This window comes from Echiichthys vipera (genome assembly GCF_963691815.1).
Source record: "Echiichthys vipera genome assembly, chromosome: 2".
Classification (NCBI taxonomy): domain Eukaryota; kingdom Metazoa; phylum Chordata; class Actinopteri; order Perciformes; family Trachinidae; genus Echiichthys; species Echiichthys vipera.
Window position 1 is genome coordinate 7,145,442 of NC_139827.1, and position 23,064 is coordinate 7,168,505.

General features: G+C 40.0%; 1 protein-coding gene across 2 annotated transcripts; it reads left to right on the top strand.

Moving 5' to 3' along the window:
* The first annotated feature begins 2,415 nt into the window (after nt 1–2,415).
* vav1 (vav guanine nucleotide exchange factor 1) lies at nt 2,416–21,261 on the top strand. Of its 2 annotated transcripts, none has more exons than XM_083935531.1 (29): nt 2,416–2,516; nt 3,079–3,174; nt 3,277–3,393; nt 5,648–5,764; nt 7,915–7,973; nt 9,327–9,392; nt 10,266–10,374; nt 12,122–12,217; nt 12,311–12,379; nt 12,483–12,586; nt 12,676–12,775; nt 13,900–13,995; nt 14,170–14,238; nt 14,325–14,411; nt 14,495–14,580; nt 14,663–14,798; nt 14,887–14,996; nt 15,734–15,835; nt 15,938–16,032; nt 16,121–16,143; nt 16,340–16,376; nt 16,560–16,696; nt 17,931–17,996; nt 18,236–18,267; nt 19,568–19,678; nt 20,318–20,405; nt 20,506–20,647; nt 20,859–21,010; nt 21,107–21,261. In XM_083935531.1, exons 2-29 carry the CDS (start codon nt 3,088–3,090, stop codon nt 21,158–21,160), a joined length of 2,547 nt encoding a protein of 848 aa, XP_083791657.1. In that variant the 5' UTR covers nt 2,416–2,516; nt 3,079–3,087; the 3' UTR covers nt 21,161–21,261. The 2 variants fall into 2 exon arrangements, with proteins under 2 accessions (XP_083791657.1, XP_083791658.1); XM_083935532.1 differs by having other exon boundaries at nt 12,125–12,217.
* The last annotated feature ends 1,803 nt before the right edge of the window (nt 21,262–23,064 follow it).

A 23,064-nucleotide genomic window follows, 5' to 3' on the forward strand; every position in this document is an offset into this window, starting at 1 on the left:
GTGAGGTTTACTGCTCAGCCTGTGTAAAGCTGTAATATGTCTTTTGTGACCAGGCCTGTCAAAAAATATGTTACCAATACCTTTACTCAGATACCGGTTCCTGAATGAGTTCCTGACTTTATTCAATTACAATTTTATAAAAATTTTAACAAAATGAGATTACAACTTGTATTGTTTTTCCTAAATGCTTCTACGACGTGTAATGTTCGACATGATCGCCAGCATTATTAGATCTTTGTACAAGCAGGCTGCGTGCTTATTACCTCACTAACTCCTTAGATATTGAAATTTGGATGCAATTCGGTCGGTGCCTCAAAGTATAAAAATTGGGTACTCAGCCATATCTGTGACTGATGACAAATGTGTTGGGCTGCAATGATTATTTTCTCGATTAATCAATTAGTTGTTTGGTTTTTAAAATGTTGCAACATGGTAAAAAAATGTCTAAACTTGATATGACTAATGACAAGCAGAAAGTGTTCACATAACTGGAATTATTTCAAAAAAATTACACAAACTGACTAATCGATTATCAAAATAGCTGCTGATTAATTTAATAGTTAATCGATTACTTGAGTAATAGCAGCTCTAGACATGAGTATTTACTAAGCAGAGAGTGTCTAACCAATGGATATGCCACGCCATGCCATGGAGCATTATGGGTAATGTAGGATCAAGCATTTCTGGAGTTTGATGCATCCTTTGAACTTAAAGCTCTGCCTCTGGCACCATTTTCCTCGTTATGTGCATGCAATACAAAAACAGTGGAGTGTCCCTTTAAGACAGTTGTCCATAATCTCCTTGTACTGAAGTGTGGCTGTAAAGGTGATGGGTGAAAGCAAAAACATAATTCCCACTAGACCAAAGCTTAATGTATTATTATTATTATTGTTATTATTCACTTATTTTTCACTCCTTATTCTTACAGCGATGATATCAATATGATGTTTGTTTTTTTGAGGATGCAAGGAAGTTAATTTATTTCCCCCACCACTCAATCATGCACATAACAGCTACCCTTCCTTCTTGATCACATCTGTTACATGGAGTTTTAAATGTCATGCTTCAGTGGAGTATTATCAGCACACCCCTTTCTCTGTTTGTGACTGCAGAAAAGAAAACCGTTTTAAAATAGTTATCTTGCATTTGTCATTATCTTGTGCTTTTAACATAGCAACATATATTTTTAAATCAGTCAAGATTATCTACACAATTCGTCCGTTTGGTCCCATTATTTATGCTCTAGACATTTAATGATACAACTGCTAAATCATACAAATTACAGAAAAATGCCCTGTGTTATTGTTGTAGCTTTTCATGTGACATACTGTTGGGTATTTAATATTTAACAATGCATACCATTTCAAATTGAACTTACATTTTGCATGGGAAATGAAAAAGTAACTAGCTAAAATGTGAAATATTTCCCTCTTCATCACAGTGTAGTAGAAGTACAAAGCATATTATGGAAGTGCTCAAAAATGGTGCAAGTACCTCACAATTATATTTGAGTGGATGTACTTGTATAGGTTAATCTTAACCGCTGTCTCCCTGTGTTGTTCACCAGAATGGGATGACTTGGATTGCTGATATTGCCTGTTATTGATCCAGTGACTCTAAATGCGTGATTCAGAGTTTTTTTTTTTGAGATGTTACAGGTGAAGGAGCTCCTGATCGTAGAGATTCTCAGCTGAAAATCCAATTACGTTGCCTCATCCCAGCAAAACCACCGCTGGCTGCTGTCAGTGTCCGAGCAGCTACTCTATTATTCATGGAGCAGCTCCAGGATCTTCCTTTAAATTGTACCCTGACAGCAGTCTGTGTCTCTGCAGCTCGGTCTTACAGAGGGACAGACGTCACACACTCAATATTGAGTTAAATATAGAATTCTACTTTTGTATTTTACCCTTATGATACTGTAATATACTGTATTGAATCTGCTCTTACAGCATTTTAGAGACAAAAGAGTGTGCATATGCCTTCAACAAACATAAACAATTGCATATATTATTCATCGACAAGCTCCCTCAAATAATAATTTTACCACATCAAAAGTTTGTTTGGATGCCGTCTAAATAATTTTGTGGTTGACCTTGAAACACATTTATCTTTTAATCATTTACTTCTCGTTATGGCTGCACACACAGGCACTCTCACTCTTATTACTATCTGATCTCTTGTACGCCTATAATAAACACCATTTCACACAGAGAGCACACTCTGCTTTTATCAACTTGTACCACTCGGCAGCAGCAGCAGCAGCAGCAGCAGCTTTGTGTGTATGCATGTGTCTGTGTGTGTGTGCGCACATCTGTGAGTGTGAATGCAACTGTGAGGGTGCGTCAGAGGAAAAAGGAAGTTGCGGGATGAAGTTAAAAGTCTTCGACACAGTGCAGCGCTGCAGAACACCCACCACGGAAGAAAGGCAGAACAAGAGCGCTGAAGTCTGACAATGAGATAATGAAAGGAGGAGAACATCGAGAAAGAAGACATAGAACTGCCGGGAGAAACTGAAGGTGAGAGCTGATTGTAATACTCACCCCACAATGGTATGCAGTTAGAAAATGATCAAGTTTTCTAGTGGAGCAGTGGCTTTTTTGTTGTTATTTTACTGGATATCAAGACGGCCGCCTCGCTGTTTCACTGACAGAACGCAAAGAGACTGACTGCTCAGTGTTAGCTAAAGGCCGACTGATTTGGTCTCAGACTAATTGAATTCATATCTTATTTCCTTTTCCATGTTTTAGTTTACTAAGAAAAAGAGAAGTTAAACTGTGTCAAAGTGTAATTTAGAGCTACTTTATTTGTGTGATCCAGGATGAAAAGTTTCAAGAGGTTTTATGTATGAAATGTTTTATGTATGAAAACAGGCAGTGATTCATTTCTATTCAGTGTGAGCTCCTTAAATGATCCTGTTCTGGTCCTGGCTTCTTGTGAAGCTAACTCATGTGATTATGAAGAGAGTTTAACCTTGAATCCGACTACTGGGTGTACAGTATTACTGAATATTGTGTTTGTGAGAATGTATTGTAACCGTGCCTCACATCCCGTCTATCTATCGATCTTTCTTTGATTCAGAAAACAAAGATGGAGTTGTGGCGGCAGTGTGCGATGTGGTTGATCGACTGTCGAGTTCTTCCTGAGAACCACCGGGTCACATGGGATGGTGCACAGGTAAATCTGAAGTGTCACATTCAATACACACACCTGCACACGACCACACACACACAGCCTGTTTTGGTTGCCCAGTCTGATTTTGTGTGTGTGCTATGCCAGGTGTGTGACCTGGCACAGGCTCTGAGAGACGGCGTGCTGCTCTGCCAGTTGCTCAACAACCTGCTGCCTATGGCCGTCAACCTGAGAGAGATTAACCTGCGCCCACAGATGTCCCAGGTAACACACACACACACACACAAATCTTTTCCTGATCTATTTCCATAAGCCGTTTTCATAGCAACCAGGAGGTGCCTAAGCCCGGATGCTGTCCGATAGGAAAATCTTGTGATTCATATCTTCACATCAGCATAGAGGTGTAGATAATGATGAAAGGATGAGGATGATGAAGAAAAGTGACAGATACTAAGAGAAACAATAGAAAGTACTCAGAGATGGCAAAAAATGCTCTTATTGAACCGTGAAAGTCTTGTTTTCTAAAATCTGCTTGTGCATGAATCTTGAAACCTCTAAAGCTCACTTGTTTTAACGTTATATCTGTTGTATATACATATATAAATCCAAGACTATTTCTTGGTATTTAACAGTAACTTTCTCTTTTCTAACTGCTCTCTCAGCAAAGAAACAATCCCCAACACATAACAGACGTATTTTCATTTTAGTTTTTTATACAGATTAAACAAATGAGATCACAAGTTGAGCTTTAGAGGTGATGGTAGGCGGATTATGTCACCTTTGGACAGAACCAAGTTTACTGTTATCCCCCGTTCCCAGTCGTTATGCTAAGTTAATAGCTGCTGGCTATGTAACTTAGCTTACCCTAGCTTGGCTTCATTGGTGCGCACCAAAATGCCCCTGTACGCAATCAACAGTGGTGTATTGTATTGGTATACTCAGGTATATGGCGTGTCCTCTTTTTCTGCAGAGTTGTGTAATTTATCAACTACCACCACTGATTACAGCTAAACAGTACAATAAAATGTGTATCTGAAAACATTTTATACAGGAACTAGGCAATGCAGTAACAAAATCCTGATTCATATTTGATCAGCGCTCTAGTTTGACAGTTGGATCTAAGTTTTGTGAGCCTGGTAAGTTGAGCTGGATGAAGAACAACAGTCACGTTCAGTAACTACGTGTAAGCATGAAGCTCCTCTGCCAGTCATTGTCGTAAACCCGCCCGTCGTGAGATAAACGGCTGTGATTGGTCCCCCAAGGTAGGGTTCACTTGAATCCAGGCCACACTAAAAACCTGTTGTCAAGCTTTTTAAATCTCATGCTAACTAAGAAACGTTCAAGCAAACTGAACTGAAAACATAGTCTGAAGTAAGGAAAACAAGTTGGGTTGTGTCTGAGGGGACTGAGAGAATTGAAAGTCAGGGTGTGAGCAAAGAATGAGATTAAGACATGAGAGAGAGAGTGTGAAAGAGAAGAAGAGACAGGCTGTCACGTGATTAGCATCAATGTCTCGAGGGAAGTTTTTGATTGTGTGTGTGTGTGTGTGTGTGCGTGTGTGCGTGTGTGCGTGTGTGCGTGTGTGCGTGTGTGTGTTTCTAGGGGTAATTTGCTTAGACACGTGCATGTGAAACTCTGGGAAATCCTATGAGGTCAAGAGTGGTTAAGAAACATCCGGTGGTTAACAAAAGACGGGAGTCCACTCTGACGTGTACACACACACACACACACACACACACACACACACACACACACACACACACACTCACCTGATGGTATTACACAAGTAGAGGATCTTCCCTGTGCTCATGCCTCAGGGATGTATGCCCGTGTGCACTCCTCACAGAGTGATTTAATTTTGACAGCAGTATCAGTTAGTACTCAACGTTTCCCCTTTTCTCAAATTAGAGTTCCGCATTTCCCACTGCTGAACAGACAGACACAGGAAGTTATGTAAAACCAAACACGAGTCTGCGCCCCATGTCAGCCGTACTGTGCACCTCTGTGTGGTCACTTTTGTAATTATATTCAAGTTTTAAAAATTTGCTCTCCGTACTGCTTCTTTTAGTACCTGACACTTCGTTGTGTCAGTTCATTGCTCTTCATGTTCCTGTGGCCTGTGGCTGAGCAACATTTACATACACTTTAATGTAAAGTCACTTAATGTGAGAAAGTTAAATGATCTGCTCAAACAGCAGTGCCAACATGATATTTATCCAGGTGCTTGCATTATTAGTTGTTTTGTTTATACTGTATTTGTGTGTGTGTGTGTGTGTTTTGATTTTTGTGCTATACAAATAAAGTTGTTATTTTTATTATTATTGTCTTTGTGCTCATGTTAGCATCCTGATGTTAGCATTTAGCTAAGCTAAGCACGCACAGCCTCACAGAACCTCACGTGGCTGTTGAGTTTTCTGTCGTTTTCCTAACAGATGATGAAGAGTAGATGTCCTGTTGCTCAGCTAATCACTAAAGCACTTAAGTCAAAGTAAAAAGTAACATTTGTGTTTGTTTTTAGTTCCTGTGCCTGAAGAATATCCGGACGTTTCTGGCAGTTTGTCAGGAGAAGTTTCATCTCAAAAAGAGTGAGCTGTTTGAGGCCTTTGACCTGTTCGATGTTCGAGATTTTGCAAAGGTATCTATCTATCTATCTATCTATCTATCTATCTATCTATCTATCTATCTATCTATCTATCTATCTATCTATCTATCTATCTATCTATCTATCTATCTATCTGTCTATCTGTCCATCTATCTACTGTATCTATCTATGGTATCTGTCTGTCTATCTGTCTATCTATCTATCTATCTATCTATCTATCTATCTATCTATCTATCTATCTGTCTATCTGTCTATCTGTCCATCTATCTACTGTATCTATCTATGGTATCTGTCTGTCTATCTGTCTATCTATCTATCTATCTATCTATCTATCTATCTATCTATCTATCTATCTATCTATCTGTCTATCTATCTATCTCAGTACAGTAATAATGACTCCTGAGGGAACCACACTGTGCACTCACACTACAGTCATTGTGGTAGAAGTCAGAAGCCCCGACTCCCCACTGCAGCGTGCAGACACCCACAGACCTGACAGGAAGTAGTTAGGTGATTTTATAATTGAAGCAGCTGAGTGAACGGATGAATGCAGTATTTCACAGGAGATATTTCACACACACTCTTTCACTTCTGGTGCAGTGCAGCCTAAGCACTTCACTTTGCTGTGGGGTCTTTTTACCCGTGTTTATCTTCCCCTCGACAGTGTTACTGTCACTGAGCTTCTCCTTTCGCTTTACTGCCTTACAGTTCACACACAGTGGTGTAAGAAGCATTCGGATCATTTATTTGAGTAGTCCTGCATTTAAAAATATACTTAAAATGTTACCATTTTTGGAGGCTTTATGTGCTGAGAAGTCTTCCTCGTGCCTATTCCTCCTAAAATATTTTTTACTTTTTACACTTGTTTGACTTAAACTGAAAAAATATAATGTGCTAATTAGGGAGGTTTAGCGTAGGGCTGCAATGGTGTGATATTCTCACTGTGTGATAACCGCCTCAGAATATATCAGATACATGCTATTACACAGTCCTTATTGATAATATCAGTAACAGCACTTCATTTTTTAATGGACGTATGTTTATGTGTTATTTGGAAATAAATAAAATACAATAGATAAGCAAAAGTATACAGTATGATAACCTTAGATGTTCATTCTACTGTATACCGTGAAACCGTGTATACCGTGAAACAAGTACATCGTGGCAACCCTAGTTTAGAGGTGGGTAAGTGGATTTTGTTACACAGTTACACAGTTTACAGCTAATCGGCTGCTTTCAGTAGCTTCATATTTAACAGAAAAACGTATCAGTCTTTTCATTTAACTCTCCACCAGAAAGCTAAAAAGTGTATTTCTCAAAAATGTCAAACTGTTCCTTTTCATGTGTGGTTATTAGACGGCAGGATGACTGTAAATGACTGTAAATCAGCCCATTCAAATGATTTTGTTCTCTAAACTTCTCCCACAGACTTTCACTTCTCGTTACATCTTTTGTCTTCTCTCTGTCTTAAATAAAAGTAGAAATCAGACACACACACACACACACACACACACACACAAACAAAATAAAAAAGTTCTTTATTTTGGACAGCATGTTTGTTTTATATCACCCGAACTTATTTGTATTTGTCCGTGAAAGAAACTAACCACATTTCAGGAGGCAGCTTTTGAATTTTTATGTGTTTCTCACCACAACTCTGGAGAAAGTTTCAACAGAAGTCAAATGTGATGGTAGAGAGGGAGACATTATAAAACATTAAAGCACAATAACAAGTCCAGAGAGACTGCGACATTAGAGCTCGCTGACACCCGCTGATGCTTAATCAGAAAAAAAGAATCAGTTTGGACGGCTGCGTGACATCTTTGTTTCTGATCACACGTCTCATGAAATTGTTAATCTGAGATCTTTCATCATGATTCAGCACATTCTCACTGAAGCAGTCGAACTGTGTTAGAATAAGAGTGAAACCAGTTTCATGTTTAAAGTGTGAAACAGCTCCGAGTGTCTCTGCTCAGGAAATACTAACTGACTGTGTGTGTGTGTGTGTGTGTGTGTGTGTGTGTGTGTGTGTGTGTGTGTGTGTGTGTGTGTGTGTGTGTGTGTGTGTGTGTGTGTGTGTGTGTGTGTGTGTGTGTGTGTGTGTGTGTGTGTGTGTGTGTGTGTGTGTGTGTGTGTGTGTGTGTGTGTGTGTGTGTGTGTGTGTGTGTGTGTGTGTCACACAGGTTATAGACACTTTGTCCATCCTCTCTCATTCATCCATTGCTACACAAGGGAGACTCCAGTAAGTAACTTCCTTCCTCTGTTACGTAATTTGAGTCTTAATGCAGTTTAGTTTTTTTTATAAAACACGTTAATGTAGTTTTACACAGATATGAAAACACTTTTAAGCATTTTCATATCCCCCTATGAAGATACACTCTATATATTTACAAATGTATTTTACTATGTGGCAGTGGTGGAAGAAATCAAAGCATTCAAATTTTTTAGAACTTACCAAAAGTAAAAGTTGTCATTAGTTGAATGCCTCATTTCAGAATATTCAATATATGATGTTATTGCATTATACTGGGGCGACTGTGGCTCAGTGGTAGAGTGGGTCGTCCTCCATTTGAAAGATTGGCAGTTCGATCCCCGCCTCCCCCGGTCCACATGTCGAAGTGTCCTTGGGCAAGACACTGAACCCCGAATTGCTCCCCGTGCTGCGCATGGGTGTGTAAATGTGGTGTGAATGGTTACATTAGATTAGATGGTGTGTAGATGTCCACTACCATCAGTGTGAATGTGACAAACACTGTAAAAGCACCTTGAGTAGCCAGAAGATTAGAAAGGTGCTATATAAGTACAAGTCCATTATACTTATTGATGCATCAATGTGCTTATAACTTCAATTCTGCAGCTGACAAAAGTTCAACCTTTGCCTACTACTTCACTAAAATATGTCTTAATTTATGATTTATAATTGACGTATATGTTTATTAATAATCTGGCTGCATAGTAGTTCGAAATAAAGCTGTCAAAATGATAGGTTCCTGGTCGCTCCTTTGTTGGCATACTGCTCCCAATAAGATTGAAATATGAAGATTTATTAGAGACTTATGAATGTAAAACTGATTTCCTGGAGCAGAAACTGGGATTTTACTTCCAAAGTTGGAGAAGCTGATAACAGCAGAAAACAAGGACTATATTTTCTTGAAAAGTTTAAGTTTTATAGTTTATCACCTCCATTTAAATGGCATTTGATGAGTATATTATCGACATATAACCCTTATGGAGAGCTTAAAACGTGTCAGTCTAACAATCAAGTTGTTCTATGTACTACAAGTGTTGCTGGAGTTTTGACCTCTTTAGACTTCTTTCTCATCTCCATGCACCTTGGAAGTGGAAGTTATGCCAGAAAAACCCATCGTGCTTCTATATTTTCAGTTTTCTTGGCAAAGGCGCTTAAAGAGTGAAGTCCTTTACATCCATTACCGTGTTAGGTGCCACAGCAGTAATGGCAACATTGGCGGCTTGTCAACTTCCAACTACAACCTGAATTTATCAATAAGACCATGAATCACTTGTTGATAATATTCTTGTCTCCCTAAACCTTTCTTCCTCGACCATACCACCATTTACAAACACACACTTCTAGGCCTTTTCCTCTGGAGGGGTGCACTCCTGATGATGAGATCTACAGCGGCCTGTCTGACCAGATAGAGTAAGTCTTTTTCTCCATCATGTTAAAAAATTAATCTTGAGAATGAAGAGAGGTAGATTTAGTTATCTGAGTTTGTTTTAAACAAATTGGAGAATGGGTCAAATGCAGTCTATCTCCTGTTGTCTGTTACTGTCCACTTCCAGTGTTTGCTCATAACTGAGCAGGGGAGTAAAGACACATGGCAAACATACAGCGCATACCAACAATGATGCAATGTTTTATGTTTTCATCAAGATCTTCACCAGACAAACCTCCATCTCAAAGAGAAAACAGACCACAAAAAGGGCAGCTACAATTAGGGAAAAGCCCCCCCCACACACACACACCCATTTTCTACATAAAAACATTATTATCCTACAAAATTAACATTGCATCATTAAAATGTATCTTTTCCTTAATTTGTTCAATTTGTTCTTAAAGGAAAAGAGAAGCGTTCACTAAAGAGAAATTGTAGCATAAACTCTCAGGAGCACTTTCACAATAATAATAATTTTATTGAATATACCAGTGTATATATATATACAAAACTATAGATATTAATACACAAAATATTACTTTAACTATTACTGCAAGTGGATAAAAATCATATTCCATTCATACATGAGTTTGGTAAATCTAATTACTTCAGCATTTCCTGTTTGAGCAGTAAAAAACAACATTTTTAATGTAATTTAATGCTTTTAATATAAGTTTATATAAAATGTATCAACTAAAACCTGTGAAAAAGAGGGCAGAATAAATAATGTGATTGAAGTGTTCATCATGCTCCCGTACCATTAAGCAACACACCGACACAGATGTTGTTCTGCAGCTACCTGACCTCTGACCTCTATGATGATAACAATGTTGTGTGAATGTGTCTGATGGTATCAGTGACACCGCAGACGAGGATGATGACCTGTACGACTTTGTGGAGGACGAGGAGAACGAAGGAGATGAGATCTATGAAGACTTGATGAGGACGGACGAACAACCTGAAACTGTGAGTGGACCTCAAACGAAAAGGAAGCTTTGGAAACCTGAAGGCTTCGTCCGCAGTAGTTGAGCCGTTCAGAAACGTATAAAATGCAGTGTCCAGTGGTTCCCAGCCTTGTTCATTTATGGAGACCTCACTGGTTGCATTTGTCTACCACGACTAATTCAGCCAAAGATCTGCTGTGTTTGTATTTCAACACTTGTCTGAGATAACTTAATAGTTTAAATTATTCAGTAATTTGCCTGAAAAAAACAAAGATTAAAGTACAGTCTGAAAAAACGAACAGGATTGTGTGTATCCTCTTAATTATCCTGTGATACTTCTGATTTATTTTGTGGGTTTTGTGTTAAGAACATCTGATACAAACAACTGAGAGTTGTGCAGAGATAGTTGCAGTGTGTCTCCGTTTGTGGAGAGGAAGTGCTTCACAGTAAACTTCAGACAGCAGCCCCATCCAGGAAAGTCGTTATGTGCAAATGTCAACAAGCTACATGATTCATAAAAGCACAATCTGGCTGTGAGACGCTGCGATCGTTGCTGTTAATGAGGTCTCAGAAGAGTCAGGGTTAGAAATGAACAAGGCTTTTAGAGACAAATACAATACCAAGCTTCAGACAATGCCACTTTAATTGGAAAGCTTCAATATTTGAGATTCTTGCTGTAGCATTTTATCGTGTTAATTGCATAATTTTTGTTGTCTAATATTTAATTTAATGCATTAACACAAATGTTTCCTACAGGCGATTATTAGGGCCAGGCATAAACATTTAAATGAAAGAAAGATGTTTATTTTGTTTGTTTTGTTGTTTTGCATTTTGTAAATAAAGTCAAAATGTTGAGAATAAAGTAAAATTTTCAGTATTAATGCAAAAAAAGGGATTTTTCTATTTGCGATTCTCAAGAATAAAGTTGAAATTTTGAGAATGAAGTTGAAGTTCTTGACGTTTCTACTTTAAATCCTAATTTTCTTCCGTAGTTTCTACTGTTTTCTGTGTGTGAATCAAATTTAAAAAAGTTCCCTCCAAAAAAAAAAAAAAAGAAAATGTCGCCTTAAACTGTACAAATTACTTTCAACACACAACCAACAAACTGGTACCAAGAAAATAAACCTAACTACCAATATGTTGAAAAACGTCCCCAACAGAGGAGGGCTGAGAGAGGCTTAAGACAGAGATTAACTCTTAAAGCTATAAATAATGTCCTCTGTACATACCTTTCTATATTACAATCTCCCACTGGTCAGGTAAGGAACAGTGGACATACTGTGTCCTGAGAAAATGTCACTTTGTCACTTTGTCACTTTATATCACTATATATCACCACAACATCACTTTATTTAGTTGTACTGTAACTTCAGTAAGAAATGCTGCTACACTTTTACCACTTTTATCACTTATTGCTCCTTCTCACTTATTTAGTTTGTACTTATTTTATTTCAACATGCTGCTAAACTGCACGCTGCGTATTGTTGTATATTGTATAAACCTACGTTTAACCACAATGTCCGTTGCACTCTGTCACACTTAGTTAATGTTTGATTTCTTTATGGTAGCTTCATTTTGATTTGATTATGTTAGCTTATTGTCACTCTGATCCTTTCCCATCTTCGTATTGAAACTGTTGCACAATCATTTCCCTCGGGATAAATGAAGCTTCTTGAATCTTGAATCTATATGTAAAGATGAAGATTTAAAAAATCCTCTGGTCTTGTCTCTTCATGCTTCATCTGACACGTTTTCATGTGTTTCTGTAGCAGCAGAAGACCGGGGTAGACAAACGAGAGTGCTGCCTGCAGGAGATCCGACAGACAGAAGAGAAATACTCTGACACACTGGAATCTATATTACAGGTGTGCACACGCTTACACTCGGAGAAATGAGATCCACACATATAAGTCACACATGCGGTTAAAGAGAGAGTTACACCTTACTCTTTTCTGCAGCACTTTATGAAGCCTCTTCAAAAGTTTCTCCAGCCTCCAGACATGGAGAGTATCTTCATCAACATAGAGGTACAAGAGGAGATTATCCACACACCTGTTCACGTGTACAGTTCATTTTTAACTTCATGTTTTCGTCCGTATTTACATGTTTCCTGTGTGTGTGTGTTTGCAGGATTTGGCCGAGACCCATCGTAATATGTTGGGGGAGGTCCGGAGTTCCATCCTAGACTATGGAGCCAAGAACCTGTACCAGGTGTTTCTGAACTACAAGGAAAGGTACACGACAGAGACACGTTTTTTTTCTGTTATACTGTTACATTACAAATACATGTGTGTTATGTTCTAATATACTTTACCCTCCAAAGGCTCCTACTGTACGGTCGTTACTGTAGTCAGGTGGAAACATCCACAAAACACCTGGACAAGCTTTCAAATACAAGGGAGGACATCAGAATGAAACTGGAGGTGAGGATGACACACACACACACACACACACACAAAGACACACGTGGGGTTTGCACTGAACCGCAATTTTTTACAGAGGTACCACAAAATGCACAGTCTCATTCACCAGTATCTAACTTGTGTTCTTCAGAGAAGTCTATGTCGTATCTGTGACGTATTGTTCTTCCCTCGGTTCTTGAGTTGAAAGCGTGTGCTAGTTGATGCTAATTAGCATAGGTAAACGGCCCGCCATGAGACTGCAGGGCCGCGTGCAAACAGCCACACAGACATGGAGGAGAAATGGAGGTACTTCTGCAGGAAGTGAGCACCAAAACAGCTTTTGTTTAGTAGTGATAGTAGTAGACATAAAGTAATATATGCACAACCCAGCCCTGGGTGTTGTCCGTAGCCATTTAGCTCTCCTGGTACAGCATACACCCCATGTGTAAAGGTTCCTACCGCTGCATCCAGGGTTTGAGTCCAGGCCTCTGCTGCGTGTTGTTCTCTCTCTTCACTTTTCCCTGTCTCTCTTCAGCTGTACTCTCCAGTAAAGGCTAAAAAACAAATCTAATAATAATAATAAATAAATAAAAAAACAGCCGTACTTTAGGTATTAATTATTTAATTTAAAAAATGCAATATTGTTTTGTAAAATAATGAATGCTAAAAATACTATTGTAATTTAAACCCTATAATATTATGCAACTGTATAATTGAGAAAAGGAACGTGTCAGCACTCAAAAGTGCGTAAGAGTGCTCTTGAGTGTGTGTCGATTAAGAACAAATCCCAAATAAGAAATCAACGAACTCACATTGGTCTTTAATCTTTGTGAAAACTGCGTAAGTGTTTTTTAAAAAAGAAATGTCTTCTTTGATTGTGTGTATTCAGTCTGAACTAAAGGTAGAGTCTCTACGTCTCAGTCCGATCTGACAAATATTAAATCATTATGGTTTATTTTTATATAAAGACCTTGTGTGTCATTTGAGGTACTGATGGTCTACATGGGAAGTGTTTTCTGAGCCATAGGGGAATGTTTTGTTCATTTTTATTTTTGTTTATGTTTTTATAATTTTCTGCCACACACAGCCTCTTAACACATTTATGGTTTGCTGTAAATGTTATGTCCTCTCTGTCTTTCTCTCAGGAGTGTTCAAACAGAGCAAATAGTCGACGTTTCTCTCTCAGAGATTTACTCATGGTCCCGATGCAGAGGGTCCTCAAATATCACCTGCTGTTACAGGTATGTGTGTGTGTGTGTGTCTGTCTGTGCGTGGGTGCGTGCGTGCGTCTGTCTGTCTGTCTGTCTGTCTGTCTGTCTCTGTCTGTCTGTCTGTGTGTGTGTCTGTGTGTCTGTGTGTGTGTGTGTGTAGCTGCACTACACCCATGCATGTTCATTTCTCTTGTTTTTCTGCAGGAGCTGGTGAAACACACCACTGACCCTACAGAGAAGGACAATCTCCGCACGGCTCTCGACGCCATGAGAGTAAGCGTGTGTGTTTATGTCAATCACTGACTTGAATTTAGGATATTTCAACATTAATTCATTCATGTGTATGTGTGTGTTTGCAGGACTTGGCACAGTGTGTGAACGAGGTGAAGCGGGACAACGAGATCATCAGACAGATCACCACCTTCCAGCTGTCGATAGAAAACATGGTGACGTCACATCTTTCACCTTCAAACTCATCTTTATTTTTGTTTGTCCTCGCTGGTCATCCTCACTCTCCTCTGCTCTTCAGACTCAGTCTCTAGCTTGCTTTGGTCGCCCAAAGATCGACGGAGAGCTGAAGGTCTGCAGCCCGGAGAAAAAGTCTAAGCAGGACAGGTGTGTGTTGTCCGTGTCTCAGTATATTATTCGTGTGTTACAGCCATGTGTCTGACCTGTTGTTTCTGTGCGTGTGTGTCAGGTATGCATTCCTCTTCGATAAGGCCATGTTTATCTGTAAGAAGAAGAGCGGGGAGACTTTTGAGCTAAAGGAGATCATTGAACTACAGCACTACCAGATACGAGATGAAACCACAGGAGAAAAGGACAATAAAAAGGTCTTTCTACTGCTTTATAGCACCAGTTATACCAGACCAGTGCATCTGTTAGGCATCCATAAAGTTAACAATGTGTGTTTGTGAACAGTGGTCCTATCTGTTCCTTCTGCTGGACTGCTACGGGAGGTGCGGCTACGATTTATTCTTCAAAACCAGAGAGCTGAAGAAGAAATGGCTGGAACAGTTTGAGATGGCTCTGTGAGTTACACACATACACATGGAAAAACACACAGAGAGTAAAGTGATCCATGTACTCCGCTTATACAGTGGCAGAATCTTGAGTAGTAATTTGGTACTTTTGCTGATCGATAATTGGCTTTTAAAAGCCTCATAATGTTGATACTAGAGCCCTACCATATGGGCAAAGGGAAACGCTCACCGATTACCAAGACGGTGGATGATATAGTGCTAAAATAGTTGCTCATAGAGACAAACTCATCGAGAATTATCACCTCAATTCCCCCTCCATTCTGGGCTTTATAGCATCTATCAGCTAATTGTTTTAAAACAGCAAACAAACAAACAAACAGAATTCAGACATTTACTTTAGACTAAATGGAACATTTAGCAGCAAAATACTTCCCTCAGGAGTTGGAAGAGACCAGAAACAGTTAAAAGAGAGTAAGCATTCGTCTGGTGACTTCTTTGTTCATAGTTTGTTTCTGCTTCCTCCAAGTGGAAAAAGATTTGTCGGTTATTGCAGGTTTAAGTTGATCAAATATTGTATTATTTGAAATGATCCATAAGTAAATTACATCATGAGAGAAACAGAACTGGTTGCTGTTGACAGACACTGACGTGGAGAAGCTTATCTGCAGCCACGTGTTGCAGTTTTCTGCTGCTGCTGATGATGGTTTCGTCGGCCTCAGTCTCCAAAAGTCTCTGAACGCTTCTTACCCTGGCGTTGTCAAATCAGTTGAACTTCCTGTTTGCAGGTCGAATATGTGTCCAGAGAACTCCACAGCCAACAACCACGACTTCCAGATGCACTGCTTTGAGGAAACCACCTCCTGCAAGGCCTGCTCCATGCTGTTAAGGTACTTTGTCTCACTAGCTGTTTCTCTCCGTTTCATCTCTCAGCTACATTTTTTACAGAGAATCGTCCACTGAGGCTGAATCTCTCCATCTGTCGTCTGCAGAGGGATATTTTTCCAGGGTTATCGCTGCACTCGCTGTAAAATGGCTGCACATAAAGAGTGTTTAGGCAGAGTCCCTGTCTGCGGACGAAACTCAGGTCTGTATAGATGCGTGTGTATGTGTTTAAATACTTTATTAGTGTAATTACAACTTTTCTTACACTGATTGCCCGCTTCATATTACAGATCATGCTGGTACTACGAGGAAGGTAAGACTGCATTTATCTTTGACGTTGCATTTGTGTTTCATAATATTCAGGTCGAGGTGATCAATAAGCCCTTGTTGGACTTCTTTTCCACTCCCTGCACACAATTTTACACATCAGTGTTAAAGTCTTTAACTTGTGCAAATAGATCCAACTTGAAGTACTATTGCTCCATTTGTTTTGTCTTTTGTTCCTCCAGAATAAAACACAGAGATCCTCTGGACATTCCAGCGCTGGTAAGAAATCATTTGAACTTTACAGTGAAACCTTTCATTGTTGTGACGATGTTTATTCTCCAAAACAACCTCCTAAAAGAGTGAATTAAGTATTTGTTGGAATTAAAGTTCTTGTATTTCTTGTCAGATCTCCTTCCTCATATCTCAGCGTCTCCTCTTTCTCCTCCTCGCTCTCTGTCTCAGGATTTCCTAAGATGGAGGTGTGTCAAGAGTATTACGGCTTGCCGCCGCCCCCCGTGGGCTTTGGCCAACCGCTTCACCTCTCCAAAGGTGACATCATTGAGCTGACCAGGGCCGATGTCGACCTGCCATGGTGGGAGGTAGCGTTCAAAACCAAACACAAGCGTACACACTCTGCTTTCTGAAGGCGGGGACACATACACACACACACACACACACACACACACACACACACACACACACACACACACAAGCTTTTGTTTCCTGTGGTTAATGTAGGTGTAAGATGCTTTTGTCTCTTTCAATCTTTTGTCATTTTCCTCTTCCACTTCCTCCCTCGTGGCCGACCAGCACACCTCCAGCGTGCAATTTGGCAAATAAATAAAACTTAATGGCTGAATTCCATTTAGCTGCTGCAGTTTCAGGTTCCCGCTATTGGTCGTTGTGGCTCACTGTTCCTCTGTCATGGCTTACTTACCTTGTTGCTGATCTTTTTTTCCACAAGCAAAGCATAGTTCATAGGTTCATGTGTGTTTTGTATTTTACTATTTATCACACGTTACTCGTCAGTTATTTTATTGTTGCATTATAATAATTGGGGCAGAAGCTCAGTCCGTAGGGTTATAGTTCAAGTCCTCGTACGGACCAAATGTGGAAGAGGAATGGTAGCTGAAGAAGTGCCCTTCTGGGCACAGAGCAAAGCACTGAACCCCCAACTGCTCTGGGTGCCTCCTTGGGGCTCTGACATCTCTCCATCTAATGCATGTTTATGCATGTGTGTATTTCGGGCCTGTGTGTGTGTGTGTGTGTAATAGGATATGATATAAGTGAAAAAATGTAACTTCCCCTTGTTGGACTAATAAAGGAATTCTTTCTTTTCCTTTCTTTTCTAAAGCAGTTTAGTTATTTTGTTTACTTGCCGGTCCATCGAAGTGTTTGTGGGAAACTTCAATATTCAGTTTTTGAGATCTGTCACAAAGGTGCAACAATAAGCAAACATTATTTTATTTCCTCTCCTTAATGTGATGATTATAAACCTCAGTCAAAATTCTCTGCAAGTTTATTTTAAATAAAAAAACAAATGGAGGGTAAAGACACTTATTTCAAATCTTAGGTTTGTTCTGGAAGCATGCAAACATTGGCTCTGTATGTTATTCTGTCACTGTTTTGAGCTCTGAAAGACTTCCTCTGTCACCTCTCTCGGTGTGAATTGCCTCAGGTCAATATCAATTGCATATGAGTCATTTGATTCAGGGTGGTGGTTTGTTTATATGTAACTTATTCATGTCGATCTGATGATTCATTAAATTGTTGCTGTGACTGCTTGGTCTGCCCAGTGCGGCTGTGTGATTTGTTGTTGTGTGTGTCACTCAGGGAAGAAACCTGACTGTTGGTCAGATGGGATGGTTCCCCTGCCAAAAGGTTCAGCCCTACGTCTCTGTGAGTACGATCCACGAGCCAAAAAACACCAGACACTCTCCACCAAACTGAAAATATCTGATATCTGAGCACAAGAAAACAAAAGACAGACATGTTGTTCAGCGGTTTGTGTCTGCTTGCACATGCTGGCGACCATTTCATGTACTGAAACCAGCATCAGCAGTATTAGGAAGTTAAGAACCGCCATGACCACAGATCTTTGTTTTACATCTAACCTCTGCGATCTCACACTTTCCCAGAGGCAGACCCCTGACTTGTCTAGATTCAACTGGTGAGTATCAACAGGAACTACTTCAAGTCACTTTCCTCCCCATACCCCTTTGTTCACCTCGTAGCGGTATTTCTTCCTGCATTGTAACACCACAGAGCTGATACAGAAGACACTAACGCTGCAAAAACAGAACCATATGTTGAAAAGTGCTGATGTTGTTAAAGCAGCTTTCGGTACTTTGTGAAACTGATGGGATTTAGGATCACACGTCATTGTTTTCCACTTATAAAATAACTTTTAGCCATCTGTCACCTATCCTTATGATGATAATTCATTCATTCATCTTAAACCGATTGTCCCTGCCGGGGTCGCAGGGGGCTGGAGCCGATCCAAGCTGATATCGGGCGTGAGGCGGGGTACACCCTGGACAGGACGCCAGTTTATCAAAGGGCACATAGAGACGAACAGAGACAGACAACCATTCACACCTACGGACAATTTTAGGGTCATCAATGAACCTAACACGTGCACGTCTTTGGATTGTGGGAGGAAACCGGAGAACCCAGAGAAAACCCACGCAGACACGGGGACAACATGCAAACTCCACACAGAAGGGCCCCGGTAGGGATTCGAACCAGTCACCACTCTCGCTGTGAGGCGACAGTGCTAAACACTGTGTCGCCCTTATGATGATGATGATATTAATAATAATAGTAATAATGTACTTCAAAGGGCTCAAACTACAGCAAAAAACAATAAATAAAACCAAAACAGTTTGTGAAAACTGTCCTTACAGTCACCATACACAGGCTTGAAAGGACATACTTTGCTGCCACCCGGTGGTAACATCAAGTATGACAAAGTAAAATTAAAAATTAAAAAATGTAACCCTCTGACTGCACCAATTTTTACCCACGTCGTTTCACTGCAAACATAAATGTACGTATTAGTCAGCAGTCACACAAAATCAAAACAGATCCACCTTTGGTGACACTTTATGTCCCACTATTGAGCATTTTAATCAGTACATAAACATTAATTAAATTGTTTATTATTGTTATTATTATTATATTATGGGTACCCATAAGTGGAGGCAGGTACAGATCATTCATGAGAATACAGATGTTATAACATAGAGTATGTCCTAATATGATGTAAATTATTAAGCACTTTAAAATATCCGTATAGCTGCGTGCCACTATATTATAGCGTGCTATAAACTACTTTTTATCGTGTTACTGCAAAACATTGTAACTCTTATTGAAGCGGACACTTTGGCCTTGTGTATTTTCTGCTTTCAAACATTTTATAGCCTTGATTTAAGCAAAGAATAAGGTTTTGATTCTCCGTGTCCTTGAAGGTTCGCAGGGCACTTGGACAGAACCGCTGCCAAAAACCTGTTATTGCCTCGGTCTGATGGGACTTTCCTCGTGAGGCAGAAAGACGGAGGAGAGTTTGCTATCAGCATCAAGTGAGTCCTCGCAGATTTATCAGCAAAGAGAGTTGTACCTGCAGAAATGTTATTTTCTCTTTACAGATAGAAGGTGGACTCCCAGTAAGCACCGATTTGCTCATTTACTGTTCAGAAGATGATTAGATGTCTCGGTTAAAACTGGGATAAATTAGATTCAAATGTGAAGGTGTTTTAGAGTCTGAAATGGGTTGTTGGGGGGGGTGGCGAGATTCACGCAACAGGCTGCCGTCACACCGGCGCCATACTATCTTTGGGTCTTTGACTGTTGCTCAGACTAAAAGAGCAGTTTGAAGACATCGCCGTGGGATTCTGGGAACATTTCTCATGATTGTGACGGATTAATCCAAGAAAATAACCTGCAGTTTAATCGATATTAAAATAACTGTTGGTTGCATCTCTGCATGCAACACAGATGCCTAAAGTTTTAACCCACAGACCTGATGACTTGTGACCTGTAAATAACCAAATCAATCATAAGCTGCTTAGTACATGATCTACAAACCGTTCCCACATGAAAGCCAGTCATCTTTGCAGAAGTGTAAACGCCTGTTTTCATGGTTTTGAGAGGGACAGTGACACCATTCAGCTTTCTCCGTTAATGTTATTAATACCAGAGGACTTGCTCTGCTCTTCCAGGTTCAACATGGACATCAGACACATTAAGATCACGTCCACTGGAGGCCTGTACCGCATCAATGAAAAGAAAGCATTCAAAGGTTTAATTGTAAGTCTTAAATTGACCAATTTTTTCCGACTGTCAAACCTCATCCAACGTCCGCCTCACGCTCTTTCTCCTCCTGTTACGGTTCTTCTTCCCGTGTCAGGAGATGATTCAGTTTTACCAGCAGAACTCTTTGAAAGAATACTTCAAGGATGTGGACACCACGCTGTGTACGCCTTACAAACAACCAGAGCAAAGCAATTCGCCTAACAACACGCCAAACGACACACCCAACACCACGCCAGGTACAGTACATCTCTGTCACTTTACACGTCTTTTTCAAGGATTAGAGTTTGACAGGAAATGCATAAGAGTCAAATGAGAAGAACGACACCACAATTAAAGCTATGGGAGTGTTTTCGGTCTTCATGTCAAACTCTCATTTAGAAAGTGAATGAGGTATGTCCAACCACTCTTTAATATTAACCATGTTGCGATGTTGGCCGTGTCTGACAGGAGGCAGCATGAGGAGTTTCGGCGTAGTGAGGGCCAGGTATGACTTCTCAGCCAGGGACCGCTCGGAGCTGTCGCTGCGGGAAGGAGACACTATCAAGATCCTCTCCAAGAAAGGCCACAGCGGCTGGTGGAAAGGAGAGGTGTACGGCCGGGTGAGAAACATTAAAAACAAAAATGGAACAACAAAAATCCTGCACAGGTTGTGTGAGGCATCTTGTGTCTTACCTGCACCGCTCGTGTGTTCCCAGGTTGGGTTCTTTCCAGCCAACTATGTGGAGGAGGACTACTCTGACTACTGCTGACGCGGCTCCAGAGAGACGTGGAGACCCGTATGTGCGGAGGTCTATGTGACACCATCGATGGCATTAACCCAAATGCACGAGCGTGGCTGTTTGCGTGAGAGAGATCCTGTTACTTGTGATCTAATGACTGTCTAGTGATGTTAATAAAACTTTTGTTCTGCTGACCTGACAAATGTCTGGTTTGTGCACGTACAACTAACTTGGAACCGAGCGTTAAAGCTGAGCTTTTTTTCTTTATATCTATCTATCTATATTCTGACAGTAAAATGAGACAGACGATCTGTGAGAGTCCTCCAGCTCTGCTTCTTCCTGCTGATCCGAGTGCTCCTAATGTCATCTGCTAGATTCCACCGCAACCGACTGACAACCAATCAGATCTGAGGAGTCTCTGACACGACTTCAATGACTGCTCTGAACTTTGATCAATCATCAGCGGCTGAGCAGCTGCACAAACTTTCTCCATTCAAAGCTAAACTAAACTAAAATGTCTTTCTGATAACACTTTATGGAGCAGTCATTGACGCCACGTCAGAGACTCCTCGGTTACTTTAGGCGAGTCACAGGGGAATCTTTCAGACGTCATCAGCAGCAGGTGGAGGTAGAGCGACATTGCTTTTTCACATGGTGCTGTCAGGATAGAGTGGCAGTTTCAGCAGATATGACAGGGAGTGACTTCAGCTTTACTGTGCTGCGATGACAGTCTTCACTCTTCTGGGAGAGATTTACGCAATGTCTTGGGACCTGTCTGCAGGGATTTGCTCCCATTTGTCAACAGTTGGTGTTTCAATTCATCCCAAAGGTGTCGGATTGGTTAAGGGCTCTGAAGCAGTCAAGGTCTTCCTCACTGAACTGGGCAAAACTTCTATTTATGGGCCTGACTTGGTGCATCATGGCATTGTTGACTGGAGTATTTTAATATCTAAACAAGAAAGAGCCTACCCCTAAACTGATGCTACAAAGGTGGAAGCCCACTATTGTCTAACACAGTATGCTGTAGCATTAGGATTTACCAAAAACCTGAGGTAGGCAGTTTATTTTTGGAGTTGTTGAGAGAAAAAAATCCATTATTATCGTCCAACATGTTGTAATTCAAGTGCTCTGAGAGATAACTGGACTTATTGGCTGTTTCAGGCTTAAATTCTGGTGTTTTTTTGCTTTTAAGTAAGTCGAGTTTATTTCTAGTGCACATTTAAACACATCCTGAGATGACCAAAGAGCTTTTTACCTACTGCAGCTTTAACTGGAAGAAAAACAAGACCAAGTAGTGTTGGGAGAATATTCAGAGCTTTTACTCAAGTAAAAGTAAAGATGCTCCATTACAAATTAAAGTTCTGGATTCAAAATGTTACTTAAATAAAAGTGCTTAACCTTAAACAATGCTATAGTTTTATATTTTGTATTATTGATGTTGATTGTATTATATACGTGCAGTTGTATGCAGGATTTCATTGTTGTAGGTTCATATGTTGCTGGGTAATTTTTCAACAAAGTGTGTTTTATTAACTTTTTACATGAAAAATATTAAAGTAACATGTAACTCCAACTGTCAGATACATGACGGTGGAGTTAGAGTATAAAAAGTAGCAAAAACAATTAAAACTCCTTACTCAAGTACAGTAATTGAGTAAATATGCTTTTAAACACTGAGACCAAAGCACACAATCATGTGTTGATACTTTTGCCTGTAAAAAGAGTAATTCAGAGTTAATTTCTGTGGTTTAGGACAGTTCAAAAACTGTTTTGCACACTGGAAACCTCCAAAGCAACTACTTAATATGACTTATATTGTACGTGTGGTGGTATTGCAGTGACTTTTGCATACGGTAAAAAGTATGAACATTAAGTTGTACGCTTTTAAGGGATTTCACCTCAGTATATTTAACATTCACCTGGAGAAGTGGTCC